The 17,294-nt window shown below is 46.4% G+C and overlaps 1 protein-coding gene across 1 annotated transcript in view; it reads right to left on the reverse strand.

Annotated features, from left to right (window-relative positions):
- INPP5D (inositol polyphosphate-5-phosphatase, 145kDa) overlaps positions 1-16,462 on the reverse strand; it is a gene marked incomplete at both ends in the record, with an annotated part of 42,125 nt that extends 25,663 nt beyond the window's left edge. Inside the window, one exon of the mRNA XM_008949935.1 lies at positions 16,399-16,462. Within this exon, the coding sequence (XP_008948183.1) occupies positions 16,399-16,462 (64 nt within the window). The remainder of the gene's footprint in view (positions 1-16,398) is intronic.
- Positions 16,463-17,294: the final 832 nt, after the last annotated feature.

A 17,294-nucleotide genomic window follows, 5' to 3' on the forward strand; every position in this document is an offset into this window, starting at 1 on the left:
TTTGAGGCCCCGTGGAGGAGCTGGGCTGTGTCCACGTCCAAATCCAGCCCCACATTCCCAAAGAGAGGTGGTCTCCACGCCAGTGGTGCCAGCTCTTCTTGCAGCCTGCCCTCCCCAGAGCCCTTCAGGGCAGGAAGGAGCAGCTCCCCCAGCTCACAGTGAGGATAAAGGGTGGCCCTCCATGCTCTGCCACAGCCTGCAGCAGGGAGCTGAGCACCTGCCCCGAGCAGCTGCAGGGAGACAGCAAGAGCTGAGCTGCAGAAATGGAGAACTGGTGGGGCTGGGAGCTCCGAGCAGAGAGGGAAGGAACGGGAGGATGGGGGAGCCCCACACCTGCTCAGCACCCCCTCACAGAAGGGGAGCCCACGGGCCCTCCCCTGCTCGGTGGAAGGCACTGGGGTGGCCCCACCTGGCCACACGTCAGCCTGGGCACCCTGAGAGGGACACGAGGAGCCCTGGGGGGTTCCCACTCCTTTTGTACCACCATTGTTGCTATTTGCAAGGCCCTCAGCAGAGGAAGCTGTGGGAAGGGCTGTGCCCCTCCAGCACAAAGCAGTGCCTGACAGCCCTCTCTGCCTGCTTGCCCCCCCAATGGAAGGAGCTCTTCTCTCCTCAAGGCACCCCCAAACCTCCCCGCTCCCCCGAGAGGGCCGGGCACACTGCTTTACACTGCCTCCCTCTGCAGAGAGCCACAGCCAAAGCTACCCACTGTCTGAACTGGGAGAGAGAGCAGTAAAAGCAGGACCTCTCTGCACTTGCCTCTCCTTTTGGGGAAGGATGAGAACAAAGCCTGTGTGACAGACACCAGTCACGTTGTTCAGCACACAACTGCGAGGTGCTCAGACGCCACCCGTGCCGAGAGCCACGTGAGCCCCCCTGAACCCAACAGCCCCTGACTTTGCTGCCAGCCACGGGGCAATAGGAGCATCCCTCAGGCTGCAGGGTGGTCCCAGCCCCCAGTTTAACACAGAAAATCTGCTTTGGCAGAGGTGCAGCTAGCACTCGGGTTGCTGGATGACCTACCTGAAGGCTGCTCAAACAGTTTGCCCTGCCAGCAAGGAGGGAGAGCAGCACGTAGCTGGGAGATTCCTTCACACTTGAATTGTGGCTCATAGGTTGGGGAGGAAAAGCATTGAGGGACAGTAAAATACTGGCACTGAGTGGGTCCACATCTGGTTGTGGAGTACCATAGGAAAATGGACTGGTGGGGCACTCTGAGCAAATGTCCTTGGGCCAACCACACTGGATGACAGGAGCAGAGCAACACAGAGCCTGGACAACTCATTCTGGATTTTGAGACAGGGAGCAGACAGGGAACAGGGCACTGCAAACAAACCCAAGCAGGACAGGGCAGTGCAGAGCAAGCTGGAGCCCAACAATGAACTCCACTTCCTGCCCCCCCAGCTCCATTTGGTAAGTAACTATTTCCTCGGGGTTATCAGGGGAGAGATCTTGTTTTAATTGTACAGTGAATTGTTTCGAGTCATTAGAAAGGTGGATGGCAAGTGTCATCTCCATGGTGACACACCACATCCCCACAGCCCACAGGACACTGGAGTGGTGTGCAGGGCAGGCTCTCCTTCCACAAGGGACTCCTCCAGCATCACTGCTCAGCCCTCAGCTTTGTGCTGGAGACAGCCAGGACGTGTGGAAGGGGAACACCTCCTGAGCATACCCAGCATAGGGAGTGACCTGTAAACCTGCAGAACTGAAGAGCTGGAAAATGGGGCTTACAGGGAAGCTCAGAAGAAAGGGAATGGTTTGGGCTGGCAAAGGGACAGCCTGGAGACATCACAGGTTTTGAATTCTCCTATAAAGAAGATGGTAACTGGCTGTGCTGCCTGTCCCCCAAGGAGAGCAGATGTGGCTCCTGATCCTGCCTCAGCCTCACTGGGCTCAGAGCCTTCACAAGACCTCTGGCTAACCCTAATTTTGCAGCTGTAGGAAGCCCTCTGCAAATCCACCTGCTGCCTCCTTGTCCAGGACCTGCTATATCCTTGAAGATGATGGGTGAAACCCAACATGCCCATACTTCTCATGGCCAGCACAGACATTCCAACTGCATCCCAAACCACAGACTGTCAGGTCTTCCATATGTCCTTGTGACTCCAGCTCTTTCTGGCTGGAAACCTCCTTTTCCACAGGACATCTTGGTGTCTCCTGTCCTCCAGAAACTCCCCTCAGATCTGCAGTCCTTCTAATGATCAACTTCCCTTCCACCTTTGCTGTACACTCAGTGTATAATGATTTAACACAACTAGCTGCAGCTGGTTCCATGTTCATGCTGCATAGGCTCCTGGCTTCTTCATCTCAGGAAAACAGGTATGACTGCAGCCTGTAATCCCTTGAGTCTTGTGATCAACTTTCCAAATTCATCCACCTAAACTTTTCAACAGGTTTTTGTATGGCCTAGATCATCTTATCTTTTGTACCTGGTGTAAAAGGGTCAACAGGGCCCAACCTCAGTCTCCTCCTCTTCCTTATCTCCAAGGAATGCCAGCTGGCCAGCAGAACACCTAGACAAAGACACTCCAAATACAGGTTTGCTGAGAAGCAGCTCTGAACACACCTTTAAAAGCAGTTACAAGTGGCATGTAAAGACATAAAGTGAAAAGAGATTTCAAAGCTGTGAAGTCAACACTAAAGCCAGGCAAGGAAGTGGTTAAATTGGGGTTCATTACAACAACTGTATAAATAGATGGCACAGGAAGTCTGGGGCCCTCAGAAGGAAGAGGAAGTGTTTTCCTTTCCTGAGCCAAGGCACAAGGAGGAACTAGGAAACTGGTCATCTGGTCAAATATTGCTTAAGGCAATTTTTTTTTCTAACCAGAAAGCCTTGAAACAGGTATAACAGGTATTTAAAACCATTCAGTAGCAGTCCATAAGTTTTCAAAGTTACAAAATTCTTGTAATACCCACCAGCTGAAATGGGAGCTGGAAATCAGGTCACTTCTACTTTGGTGCAGAAGGCTGGCAGGAACTTTTTTTCCCTTTTAGATTTGAAAAAAAAAAAAGAAAAGTTCTTAGGCTTCCTGGTTGGGAAAAAAAAAGTTGTCTCCAAGACTGTCTGTTAGCTAGGAAGTCTAGGTGGCATTTTTAAATTTCCTCTTGGCTCTCATGTAGGCAAGCTTTTGGATTTCACTAAAAAGCTGAAGCTAAGAGCTAAGAAATTCCTGGTAAATGATTTTTTAAAGCACTTTGAAGTGACCTGCTTGTGTTTCAGCTTTGCTTCGTTAGAAAACATTTCTTATTTTTCAATCAAATCTTGTGGTAAGAAATTTCAGGAGCATTTTACAGGAATGGGATCATAGGAATCACAGCTGGGAGCAACAGCTACTTCCCAAAATACAATCCCCCCAGAAATGTACTCTAGTTTGAATGGAACACATGGGGCTGACTAGGAGTATGAAGGGAGAGGAGCAAGTGCATGGCTGAGGAAAAGGGGGATCCTGGGACATGGAGGGTTGGTAAAGGGATGGACTTTAAGTGGTGGGAACTTGTGACCTGTCAGGGGAGTTTTGGTGCTGGATAAAGCTCAGTGAGAGGGTCTCCAGCAGGGCAACTGAGCACAAGAGAAGAGGCAAGGGGAGGAATCCAGGGCACTTGGACAGAGGCTGCTGGTGGGTGGCCAGAGCAGTGCTTCCTCACCTGGAAAAATCACCTGAGCTTTTTGGAGAACAGCACAGTGTAAATGCAGCTGTAAATGATGTCACTTGAACAGCGTTGGAGAGAATGGAAGATGACTATTCCCCTTCCCCTCTGAGCTGAAAGATGATGAAGGCTTTCCTGTCTCATCCTGCACATGGTCTGGTCCCAATGCTCAAGTTCCCTCATTCATGTCACTTTTGCTAGAGAGGCTGCTGGCTGGCAACAAGTCAGCAAGGTCAAGTTAGTCCTCTTGCCTCCATGGCTACCAGAGCAGGAGGGCACATCATGGCTTCACTTCCAAGTTGTCTGTTACAAATCTAGATTAAAACCCAAACTCCCTCCCAATCCAATTTTGACCAAAAATGGCCATCTCACTTTTTCCTATCCCTAACATCATGGAAAAGACTTGAGAAGCACAATGCATTTTGCTCACACTCCTTTTCAAAGGCTCAACACTCTATGCATGGAATGTGAGCCCCATTTAAGTTAATCTTCAAGAGATCCTGACTGTGGTATCTGCCACTTCTTATCTCCCCTGGCCCTCCAAGAGTTCTCACCCACATGATCCCACCCAGGCTTTGTTCTGGCAGCCCAAAGATGGGGCATGTTCACAGGCAGGCAGTGCTCCCATGGCAGAACTGGGACACTTGCAAATAAAAACAGAGTCTGTTTAAGTGAAGGGAAATTTAAAGGAGTTTTCAGTAGAGTGTAGCTGAGTGCCAAATTTTTATCTCAAGTTCCTTGTTAGAATTCTACATCCTAAAGAAAATCACATTCTAAGTTCTGGAAGGAAAAGGACCTATAAAAGTCTTTTGAACAAGCATTCTCCCCCATGATAAAGACATAGGTCCCAAAAATATTGCATTAAATCCTTCTTAAGGACCCCATGCCACTCTGCTCTGGCACTCCACAATTCAGACAAAAAGTATGTTAATTGCCAAATATCCAACTAATATAGCTAGACACAAGCTAGGGAGAACACCAACACCCCATACTTGTGGTAGTCCTTTGCACTAAAGAAAACATTCCAACTCTAGCCAGCAAAAAGGATTTTAGCAACAAAGCATATTATGATCCAACTCGTAGCACCAAGAGAAACCTTCTGAGGAACCAGCCCTTCCAGCATGTCTCTGTGTTGGAATAAATCAGATTTACATCAACAACACGACCACAACAGTCCAGTTCCATGGCAGAACACGAGGGACTGGTGCTAAATTTAGCTACAGGGTGCAAGTCAGATGAGTTGGTGATGAATGAGCAAGGACTGCAGATCCATAGGGATCTAATGCAATTCTTTTAACACTTCTGTAGTGTGTGGGTAGAGTTTAAGTAAGTTTTGGAGTATGCTAGTTCTTAAACCTTTAGAAATTTTATCACGAGCCTTGTGCCTTTTGGTTTTTCACTGAAAAGCTTCAGCACTTGAAGTCAAATGAAAATTTCCATTTTCATTCCTTCATGAAGTATCTAGCTGTAGTGATTACCAAGACAAGCTGGAAAACACAGGTCCTCAAGAGTTAGCAAGGCAACCAAGGCAACAAATGTACCCAAGCTGTCATTTCTGAAGGCAGTTCATGGAGGTCATTGTTCTGATCTTGTCAGTGCTCACTGCTGACAGCAACTGAGCTGGGGAAACTATTGCAGGTCACTGCCACTTGCTTCTCAGTGGAAATTCCCAAGTGTCCTTCAGCTTTTCCCTCTAGAGAAGGCAATAAATACATCCCCAGGCAACAGCCTGTGGGCTTTGAAGTCCTATGAGCCAGAACTTTTCCCCAGGACAGCTGAAGGCAAGTATACACTGGCAACTCAGCCCTACATGACATTTCTGGAGGATTCCTACACTACATTTCTGGAGGATTCCTACACTACATTTCTGGAGGATCCCTCTAACCTGTGCAGGCAGACACTGGATGATCCATAGTCAGCTCTCTGCTTTCCCTGTTGTCTTCTGTGCTGAATGAATCCCTGTTTCAACAGACACCAAGCACTAAATATGCATGAATTACATAAAATATCCAGTGGAAAAGAGAACATGTAAGATTAAGGAAGTTGTACTTCTTGAAGCTACACTGCTGGAGAGGAGCAATGCAGGCAAAAGGTGAAAGTAGAACAACTTGCATTCACCACATGACACTGCATCACTTGCTGGGATTGCATAACTAAAAACCATAAGCCATGCACAGATAAGGGTGAGCACCTTAGTGTTACAATTTCCTGTCTTCAGCCTGAAAAATTGCTCAGGCTTTAAGCTACAGCAGCTATTTGTGTGCCACTAAGGGTGACCACTCTCCTTTCCTTCAAGGGACCGTCCCTTGTTTCATTCATTTGCTGCATGAGTAAGACAAACCCTTACTCAATCAGAAGCAGGCTCTGAGCCATACCTGCTAATTGAACAGCCAGAGGAGCCAGCCTGAAGAAGAACCATCACTGAACAAAGCTAACCACAAAACTAAAACCAAACAAAAAACATCCTTCAAACCCTCTCCTTTTATGTTCTCCCCTGAACCGTACTTCTGGACTAAAAATAGCAGATATGGTGTTGCTGTTGTTACAAAATTTTTTGTTAAACTTTGCCCCCTAAAACTGGATCCAACCCAAGGTTTCTGGGTTTTCATGTACAAGGATGTGGCCTCCAATGAAGAGAAACTTCTGGAAAGGCTACCTAGTGCCTCTGTGGACAACTACTGCCTGCTGCATGTGGGTTCTACCATGCCTGATCCCAAAGAATACCTTATCCTAAGACTTTTAAACAACAGAAGTCACTACATCCCTGTCAAATTTTGGAGAATGAGGTCTAATACACCTAAATTAAAGTTTCCAGAAGGATCTGTAACACAGAGCAACCTCAGTCCATAGAGAGCTTGGCTTTACTTTGTCCATGGGGCTTGCTGAACCCATCTGTGCTGCACGTTATCTTCCAAAACACTGGGCAAGGAGAGCTTTAGAGCCCTGAGATGGAACAGCAGGGAACAGACTTAGACCTTCAGAGGAGAACCAAGATGGAAAACTCTTCTCAGAAGTTACAAACTGCAGACAAAAGAAGTCAGACAGTGGGGCAAAGACCTGGGAACAACCAAAACCTGCACTGTGACTTCATTCTCTCAGAGGGACTCTGAAATGGCTGCATCTGAGCTATCTTTGCTGCAGTCTGTTTCATTTCCCTAAACCACTTTGGCACTGAGATCAGTGCTGTGTGCTTTGCATTTATGCAGCAAGCTGAAAACGAAAGGATTTTAAATTTCTTTTAAAACCTCATGAAACAGCTTCACTCAAAAGGTAAATCTGAAAAGCATTAGAGGAGCAGACCTTGTTTACCTCAAACAACTGCAACCAACACAATGCTTTAAATTGAACATGTTGTTATTTAAAGGTGATTGTACCTTTATCTTTTGTATTTATATTAGCAATAAGCTGCAGTGCATGTAGGGTATATTAGACCCATTCCTTAAGACTCCAGAGGGGATGGAGTGAGCAAGATCTACCAGGAGCCTGAGTATTCCTTGTGACCTGCCAGATGAGCTACATCTCTGCATGGGGGACACAGCCTGCAATGGTGAATCTCCTCAGCAAATCAAGATACATCTCTAAAGAACACAAGGGCATCACCCTGTCAGTAAAAAAAGCAGAAATGATTTTGTGCCATAAGTCTCACTGTAAACAAATTTAAAAGCAATGTTTTCCAAGACATTCAGATCTTAAATGGTCAGGAGAAAAAAGAAACCCAACTCATATAGCACCAACGATGTATTAGCTTCTCTTTCTTTGAGAAAACAACTCAAAACTTGCCTGGAAATGAGTCCTTTTCTCCATGACCCATCATGTCTTAAAGCACAGAAGCAACAAAGCACAGGGCTTCATTACCACACAGATGAAAGAGAAATGTGTTGTCTCCCTGAATACTTTAAATTCAGTTATGAAGCTTCGTAGGAAGTCTTTGCAAATATAAAATATAAAAAGGGTAAGACTATCAAATGGTTTAAATGCTATGTGACTGATAACATTAAAGCTAACCCATCAAATTACTGAAAAATGAGAATATTTTCTTGTTGGTAATGTTGTTTGCCTAAGTTTTCAATTATTTTCCCTCATCTGCCAGAAGAAGTTTAGAACTTCAGGAGAATTTTAATTTTGCTAGTCCTGGAGATGTTGAGGTGTGTGTCCCCAGGATGCTGAACTCAGTCAGGATTATTTGGCCTCTCAAGCACAAACTGCAGTGAATTTGAAAAGTCTGTTAAAAAAAACACACCATTCTTAGAGTTCTCAGTCCCTGAGCAGAGGTCACCACCCCTACCCCTAAAATGTGCCCACAGAAATGGTTGATTTGGGATGGAAATGTCTGCAGGGGGATGAGGGGAGAGCGAGAGCTTCCTAAAGTGTATTTGCTGCTGGAGAAAGTTCCTGTTCTGCTGGAGGCTGAGGCTCCCACCATCTCCCAGCTGCTCGTTCCTGTCCCCCAGCCAAAATCTCTGCCCCCCTTTTGTGTGTCAAGAGCAAACTCAGTCGTTGGTGCTCTTGAGCTCCCTTAGCAGGAACTGAAAGCTCCAGCAGGGTAGGAGAGAGCTGCTGGGTCTGTGGTTGTGGGTGGCCAAAGCCTTTTGAAAGGATAATCTGCTGAAACTCTTACCCTTCTAAAACAATCATTATTAAACTAGTTACTGTTCAACAGCCCTCACCTTTATCTTCTCCATCTTCAAGTGTTTTGCAACACCTGGAAGCTGCTTGTGCAGGTTCAGTGAGGATAGCTTAGGTGTAGTTTTTAGTTGTTCAGGTGGGATGAAGGTTTTATGACATAACATATTTATTGGAGGGCTAACTGTATGATAAATTGATGACATTTTTTGGCATCTCACTCTTCAGAGTGGAATTTTGTCCAAAAGTACATCCAGATAAAAGGAAAAGGGATTTTCACATGCATTAGCTTTCAAATACTTGATTTCATTTTTTTGAAGCTTGAAAAACAAAATCATAATAACACTTTAATCTGATTTAAACTGTCTTAACCTTTTTTTTTCTTTTAAATATTTTCAGGAAACTGGAAACATTCTGGAAGGGTTCAAATGAGACAAAAGCTGGATATGGTTTGTTTGTATGAAGAATTTTGTATACTGAGAGAATCAGCAGCAGGCATGTGCATGTTTCAGGAAATACCCAGTTCTCTCATTAAATGCTGCTTCTTTCAGTTTTCCAGGACCTGTGAAATTCATTTTAGGTAGGTTTATTCCTGCCTCAGATGCAACAATGGAGATAATATTTTCCTTATATAAAGAGATTTGGACAGTTTGCAGGAACATGAAGTATGCAGATTTTGCTAAGCCCTGACTGCAAATTATTTTCAGTCCTACACATAAAGGGTTTTACAAACTGATTTAAATCAACATTAAATTATACTGCAAAATATTCTGATTGGAATATCTATATTTGGAATACATCTACAGTTGGAATATCTACATGAAACAATATCATTCTGTATTTGGACATACTAGAAATGTGTTTCCCTGACCATATTTCAAGGCATTGCTCCCAAATTATTGCCTGGTTGTCCCAGTGTCCCTATGCAAGAAAAGTAATCCCTCTAATTATACCTCAGCCTCTCAGTGACAACAAAATACCTCAAGCACAAGTTTTCTGTGGCAGTAACTTGGGTGAGATCAATTCCCTCCTCAGCATTAACTCTCCTTGAAACCTGCTGTTACACATGAAGTCCCACAGAGGCCGTGCAGCTCTGCAGGCTGGTGAGCTCTCAACTCTTCAGCTGGGTCCTCAACTCCAAAGCTTCTTTAAAAGCTAGTTTCAGCTTGAGACTGGGCCATACCTCATGGTTCTTCCCCTTGGTGACCTCCTCTCTGCTTCCTACTGGAATACTCCCCCCAAGCCCCCTGTGCCCCTCTGCTCCTCCTGTGTGAGGTCTCAGTCTGAGACATCAGCTTGAGCAAGTGCAAATCCCTTACCCAGCTGCCTGGCAGAAGCTGTCAGTGGCTGCAGTGCTGTGGGTGGGTCAGTGCCAACCAGACCACTCTGCTTTGTCTTCTCTCTCACTGAAACCAGCTCAAGTGCAACTTCCTACTAGCAAGGGTTTGATCAGCATACACTGATCAGCAAAATCTAAGGTGAATCATAAAATCCTTACTAGAGAAAACCTTTTCTTGGCCACACAGAGCAGCACAGCAACTTGGCATGACAGTGCAGCACCAAAGAGAGTGACAGAAACTTGGCATCTCTCTGCAAGGGGCTCAGGAAGGGGACACACCACAACCAGCACTGCCTCTAACCTCGATGACAACAGCAGTGACACAGGAATGCAGGAACTGACCTCAACTCACCCTCTTATCAGATCCTGTTGGCAGGATGGGCAGCTGTACATCAGAGCTCTGAGAGCAGGTTAGCACCCTGGATGAGGTCTTATGTTGAGCTCCACCCTGAAGGACTCATAAACAGAAGCCAGAACAAATTGTGCCTAGAGGCAGGGACAACCCTGCTGACTGACTGACACCAACAAGCAGCCCTCTTGCCCACCCCTGGACAGAGGATTTTGGTCATTCTGGCTCATTTAGCTAACCTGTATGCATAGTACAAATCTAGATGCCTCCCACAGTGTTTCTAGAAGTGTGCTGGAGAGGGAGAGTTCCAGCAGGAAACCCTACACACAGTATTCTTGGCTCTCCTACCTTCTGGGAGCCTCTGCTGCAAGTCCAGGGGCAACCTACAGCTTCAGTGTCAGTTGAGAGAGTGAGTCACAGCTGGTGGCCTGCTTTCTAACTGCTCACATAGCACCACTTGTTTCCTGTTGCACACAGCCTCAGATCAGACCAGAAAAAATTACCAGAGGGGGAAAAAAAAAAGCCACCTAGACTCAATGTAAAAAAGAAATGTCAGGGTGTCTGTCATTTACACTGAAGTCAGCAAAACCTACAGGTAAATAGGGTCAGGCCCTCCCTTTGCAACAAGTAGTAGGTGTGATTAGAAATAATTCTTTAAAAGCTCTTGCAGCAGTGGTGAAGTGGAGCACGAGCAGCTCCCACATCCACCCATGGAGCAGAGCACAGGAGGGAGCAGACACTGCTGCTTTCTGTCAGGGAACTGGACAGCCTGGGGAGGTGAAGCAGAAAGACAAAGACAGGCAGCAACTTTACAAGTAAGGATGTTTTCCATACTCTAATACAGTCTCTTAAGCAGAGTGAGAAGGCAGATTTTCACAAGTCCTTCTCACAGCAAATTAATCCACAGCAATTGCCAAACTCTGGAGCTGGTCAAACAGTTTTGCTCAGAGTAAAATAAGAAAAAGTTATTAAAAAAATTGAAGGTGTTGGGGCTTGTGCTATGTAAGGCATGGTCTTTATTCAAGCTCCTCTACCCCATTAATTAATAAAAAACCCCTAAAGGGTAAAAAGCTCAGAACTGCTTCTCTGGACTTTTTCAAAAGGATGATCCAGATTTTCCATCTGAAATGACATTTTTCTTCAACCTCCTGGCAACGCTGTGATCACTTCTGAAAAACCCAAAATCAAAATGAAACATTTCACCTGAACATGGTTGGTTTTTTTTTTAAATTTTCCAGTTTGCTTGAAACTGTCAAATGGTTCCTCCTCCTGCTCAAGCCAACCTCTGTTTCTGCCCTCTCCTGCAGAGCAGCTAAAAGATACAAACATTCAAGGCACTGTGGGTGGCTGGAGCTCAGTCTTGGGTAGCCTGCAGCATTTCAAGGCAGGTCCAGAGCTTGAAGCAAGAACTCAGCTAGTGGCATGAAGGGGAGAGTGGACTTAAGGGGAGTACAAGAAAAAAACCAACAAAAAACCAAACAAACCAAACTAGGTTGGCAAGAAGGAGAAGAAAAGAGCACCCGTGCCAGAAGGAAGCAGCAGAGGCTGGGCAAAAGCCTGAGGTGATGGACCAATGTGTCTGGTTCAAGTTCAGGGTCACAGAATGGGAATGTGATGTGAGTGAGCTAAAGCCTCAGGTCTTGCCTCCAGGGCAGCTCTGGGAGGCTGTGCCTCCTCCACCTCAGAGGCCACACAGCACAGGAGGATACAGCACAACCATAAAACCTGTCCCTGGCACTGAGCTACCAAAAGCCTGCTCTGCAGATGCCCCAGTTGCTTAAGGAGACTCCAACTTTAACAACAAGCTAAAGCTGCTCCCATAACTACTGCTCACTCTCCCTCAGTGGCTTTCACCAAGGACATCCTTGCTGAGAACCCCATCTGTGCAATGCTGATGTCCCTCACCCCCAGCCCTCACGCTGGGTTCAGGAGGTAGGTGCCTGATCCTGCCAGTGACCTATGAAGTGTTATCTGATGGACTAGGAGCATGAACTAAGATGCAATCTAGCTGCCACTGAGAAATGACTGATTGCTCTGCAGCTAGACTGCCAGACAGCCATCAGATAACACTGCCTGTGACCTCCTAGCTGAGATGAACCAGAAGTCTAGAAAGATCAAACTCCACAGGGTTTCAGTTGGCACCACACTACTCTGTACCAACCCATACTCACTGACCAGCCAACAGCAGTGTCCTTTTCCCTCTCACCACCTTTTCCAATCACCATCACTCATGAAGCAGGTCACACTCTTGACATACACCTTTTAAATCACAGCATACAAAGGCAATACAGGGTAAAGTCTTAGGCACTACCATGGTTTTTCAGCAGCAGCTTTTGACCTCAACACCTTCTCACACTGAGCAGGAGACAGCTGTAACTGGAATCTCCTTAGCTGACTGCAGCCTGCAAAATCTGGCAGTTTAAGGGGGTTCTCCAAGCTCTTTAGGCAACAGAGACAGGACAGTTTAACCCTCCCAGATCAGAAACCTGTTTCTTCTCTGCTGACTACAAAGATACAACTCAGCTTTGACTGCATGTCTGAAAGGAGGGGAGGTGAATACTGATGTATCACACACATCCTCTGATCCTGGTAAGGTCAGCAAGGGACAGCTATTTAAAATTATCCTCTCATTATCTGATCCTTCAGACTGGGGCTGAGTTCCCCATTTGTAAAATGGGAACAAGAGAACTTCCTCTCATTGAGGAGATGCTAAAATCACAAGGAATCCAGACTGTGCAGTGGGGAAGGTTCTGTTAACACCTCAGCTAGTTGTATAAATGAGATGCTGTCAGGGACAGCATAGGAAAGTTTCACCTTCTGTGAGTCTGGGTGGCAAGAACTGACCACAGATGCCTGGCTTAGCAAGGCAGTTTTAGCATCTTTAGTTTTTCCTCTAGTGTTTAGTTTGATCTTGTGATTCCCAAGGACTCCTTTGCTTCTCTGCCTCTCTTAATGCTGTTTGTGTGATGCTCAGCTACTCCCCAAACTCTGAACAGCTCTGCATTGACTACATCTCACCATTTCAGCATGGGAAAATCCTCTTTCTTTTCACAGAGAAGAAAGTGAAGTACCCCAGCTCTGACTTGCCTGAGAGGCAGGCAGCAGCCAAGCTCACTCAGGGGCAGGTGATTTCCAGCCTCGTGCCCCTGCTCTGGATCTCCATGTAACTGTTTTTTGCTCTCTTCCTGTCTCAGCTTCTCAGTTCTCAGACTCTTCCTACAGTGAGAGTCTAGCAGAGATACCTCGATGACTAATTGTTCTCAGGGTAAGGACAAAGATCTCTACTCACTGGTACAGATTCTGTGTTTCAAGGAGGTTTTGTTACCCCCTCCCCCCCTCCTTCCTTAAATATGTTTGCTTCAGCAGTATTCAGGTTTGATTCATCCAAGCCATGGATTTCTTTGCCTATCTTTGAAAGTCTCAAGCAATGAAAGAAGAAAACTCAGCAGCCCCAGAAAAGAAGGGAATCATTGCTGTTTGTGTTTAAATTAACAAGGCTGTGAGTGTAACCACTGTGGCCTGGCATGTCTGAGGGGTGATATGAGTTTGATTCTAGATGTGGCAGGTAAGAAGGATTCCTGAACATGGTAACTGCTGCAGGGAGCTGCAGATGCAGAAACCCAGTGCCAGACCACGTAGCATGCCACAAAATGCTGGAAGGACATATGCAAATATCTTTTTTTCTTCAACCTGAATGCAAAAAAGCTCACCTCTGAATGCAAAAATAGGCACCTCCCTCTCTCTACTGAAACTCAAAAAGATGTGAAGCAACTTGCAGCTTTAAAGATGGAAAAAACTTCTCAGAGAGGCAGAGGGAGAACTGTCATGTCACAAGTGCTGTGTGTGTAGCTGTGATATTACACATCTTCTGAACCTGCTGTCATCGTGACAAATGTCTGACAGGCAACAGCCCAGATCTGGGCAGGAAGACAACTTGTTACCTTCAGGAAGGAGCACTCTGCAGGCAAAAAAAGGTCACACTGCATGATCAGGTCTTGTGTTTGTAACTAATACAGGCTAATCTCAGGATTTACACTCAATATTCCCTATGTCTTCTTTTTTTAATAAACCCAGAAATCTACTGACTACTGTATTAATTTAACAACTGTTCTAAATCATAGGATTAAGAGACTCTTTCCTTTTTAATTGGAATTTTTTAAAATGTCAAAACTTCCTATTCAACAGCTTTTGTGTCCTTGCAGAGGAGAAATATTCTTCTCAATAATCTCATCTTTTAATACACATGAGGTAGTTTTTGTTTGATCCAAAAGTCAACAGACAAGCGACCAAAAGAGTCTGGAACAATGTACCAAGAGCAGCAGCCAACAGCATGAGACTGTTTTGCTCTGAGCCTCACTTACAACTCTCACTGCTTCTCTCTCTTGCCAGAAGCAGCCAGCCCCCTTCTCCTGCCTCTCCCACAGAACTGGGATACAGCAGCACGAAACGGGAGGTGGTGTGTCTCCAAAACACGTGTTGACAACACTCTTTATTTAGCCTGCTCCTGACAGTCAGCCTACAGCTCCTGGCAACACAGCATCCCAAGGTATTCCACCACAGCCCCCCTGCATCCCACAACACATAAACAAGAGAAATCCCTCACCACCACAACACAGATCCCAAGAGGATCCTAGAGATCAGCGTGTGCTTCAGGTAGACCATATTTCCTTAACAGATCTAGCAGCTTTCAAGGGGTTTAATTCAGAAAGATCCCATGCAGTCCTGCCTGGCTCCAGCAGTAGCCCAATAATCCCTCCCCAGAGAGATGAGGACCTATTTATTTGTAATTAAGACCCTGCAGAATTCTCTAGGGAGAACTAGAAGGTGAGGAGGTGGAGGTGGGTGTGGTGGGGAAAGCCTGAGCTGACAGACCTCAGTCTCACCTTCTGCATGCTCACAGCCCTTGCTGCAGCATGGAGCTGCCCATCCCTCTCCCTCAGGTGAAAAGCCAGCACAGGGTCCTTCCTGGGCTTGTTCTCTGACAGACAAAGCAGCTGCCAAACTCATACCCCAAACCCATCCAGAGTTAGGGTGCCACAAGCTGCCTTACTTCATCACAGCACCACTGCAGATATGAAGGACACCATTAGCATCCCCAGGCTCCCATCCTGGCTCTGCCCCAGAGCTGCTGTGGGACTTGGATAGTGGTGCCCACTGCCTGGCTCTCAGGTCTCCCAACACTCTCCCTGCCTGGGGTGCTTCTCCTGTGAGCCAGCTGGCACAAGGAGACCCTGACCTCTGGAGCTGCTCTAGGTTCTGTGAGCTCTGATAAACACCACATCATCTTCTGGGCACCTGTCTTAGCAGCACAACAGGCCAAAGCACATTGTTTAGGACAATAGAATCATAGAATCACCATGGTTGGAAAGGACCTCCAGGATCATCAAGTCCAACCTTCAACCCAACATCTCCCTAAGCACTAGACCATAGCCTCAAGTGCCACATCTACTCGTTTTTTAGGACAGTAAGGCTGATACAGCTCAGCACAGCCTGAACCACTCAGAAGTGGCTCTTGAGGGAGTCAGCCTGGGGGTGTGCACCCTGGACACACAATCCACAACTCTTAGCAACAGCCCACAGCTGAAAGAAAGCTGCCAGCCCACAACTGCTCTCACTGACCTATCACTCCAGTTTCAGATATGCTGCCCCTTTGGGGCAGATCTCAAAAGAAAAACTGATGCCCCTAAACCCCATCAGGAAGTCCCTAAGCAACATGGAGCACGTGAGCAGTGCAGAAATCTGTGTTTCTAGTGTGAGAAGCTAATTGTCATCTGAATGTGGAAGGAACTCTGAACAGCAGGGCAGACTGTGGTACATGGGTAGCACTGGCTGGGCTAAGAGGATGAGTAAGCTACAGCCCCCACTGCCTCCTAGTGAAACCATGTGCACCTCTTGGGGCTTTGAGAGACCATGACTCCCTCCCCACCCCAGGTTTCATGATCTATATTGAGAAAACAAGGTTTGAGAGGTGGTCCAGGAAGGGGAAGTGGCTCGTTCAGGATCATAAAGCAGAATGGGAATTAACAGGTCAAAAACCCCTGCCCTCAATCCTGGTACTTTCTGGATTCTGAGACCACAGCTCAAGTTTCATTCTCTGGTTATAAGTAAACTGTGCTGACATTTTGGATTGAAAAGATCCACAATGCACTGATAAGAAAGTGACTTCAGAGTAAAAGGGATTCCACAGGCTGAGGTTCTCAGCTCTAAAACATGCCAGCATCACAGAATCAAAGGCAGACATGTTAAAAGTGTGCTGACAGCTTCAGCAGCAGACTGGAGACTCAAATCTCCATAGTGGTGGATTGGAGACCAGCACTGCACTGGTTGGGGCACTAGTTCAACTCCTTATATCCTTTTCCTCCTGGTGTTAGAGCTGCTTCCAAAACCAGCAGTGAGTGGTGCTGTTGTGGGAGGGAATGGTGCCAGCATGGCTTACCTGGACAATCAGCTTGTTTTCTTTGTCAGGCAGAATTCTGTAGGTGTAAACACAGTTTCTGCACCTGGAACAGAGCAGGGAAGACACAGTCAGACCATCTCCAGAAGGGAACTGCCCTGTGGCACCCCTCTCCCTCAGAAAAGACAGCAGAAGATCCCCAGACACAGAGATGGTTTCATGCACGAGGGTTTTCAACATTTCTCTTTATTTTTTCTTTCCCTGGACTGTGAACCAGCACAAACCTGAAGTGTTCCTGGTCACTGAGGGATGTTTGCAGATGCCTCTGCAGAAAGTGATACCAGCATCAGCCTCAGAGTGAGTTATTCAACTCTTGCTGGCCAGAAAGAAGGAAAACACCAAATGGCTCTAGCTGTCAGTGGAGTGGGTGTCTCAGGAAGGAATGAAAAAGCAGAAACACAAAAGACACAGGGCCAAAATCAGCAGGGAATGAGTAAATTGAAGGGTGAGGATGTGCATTGACTTGTATTGGAAAAAAAAAAACAACCCAAATAATAGATTTCAGCTAAATCACAGTAAGACAGCTGATTGCTAGGCACATGCTCATGCACAAACCCTGCCCAGTCTGAATGAAAACCCATCTTGCTCTCCTGGTGCAGACACACACTGTACCTGTGCATCCGTGGATCAGCCATCACGAACATTTTGCCAATTAGATTCTCATTTAAGGCAGGCTGGAGGAGTTTGTTGCCCAGTGGAGGGCTGCATTAATGCCCACGAGCCCAAGGGAAGCCTGAGCTGTGCTGCAGTGTGGTAAGCATGACCTCCCTCAGCAGCTGCAGAGCTTTGGGGAGCTTGCTCAAGAAGGGTTGACTAAAAATGCTATTTCTACCTTTCTCTCAGGTGAACAACTCATTGATCAAATCTTTTCAACTACC

The sequence above is a fragment of the Merops nubicus genome, unplaced genomic scaffold (assembly GCF_000691845.1).
Source record: "Merops nubicus isolate BGI_N331 unplaced genomic scaffold, ASM69184v1 scaffold15951, whole genome shotgun sequence".
Taxonomy (NCBI): domain Eukaryota; kingdom Metazoa; phylum Chordata; class Aves; order Coraciiformes; family Meropidae; genus Merops; species Merops nubicus.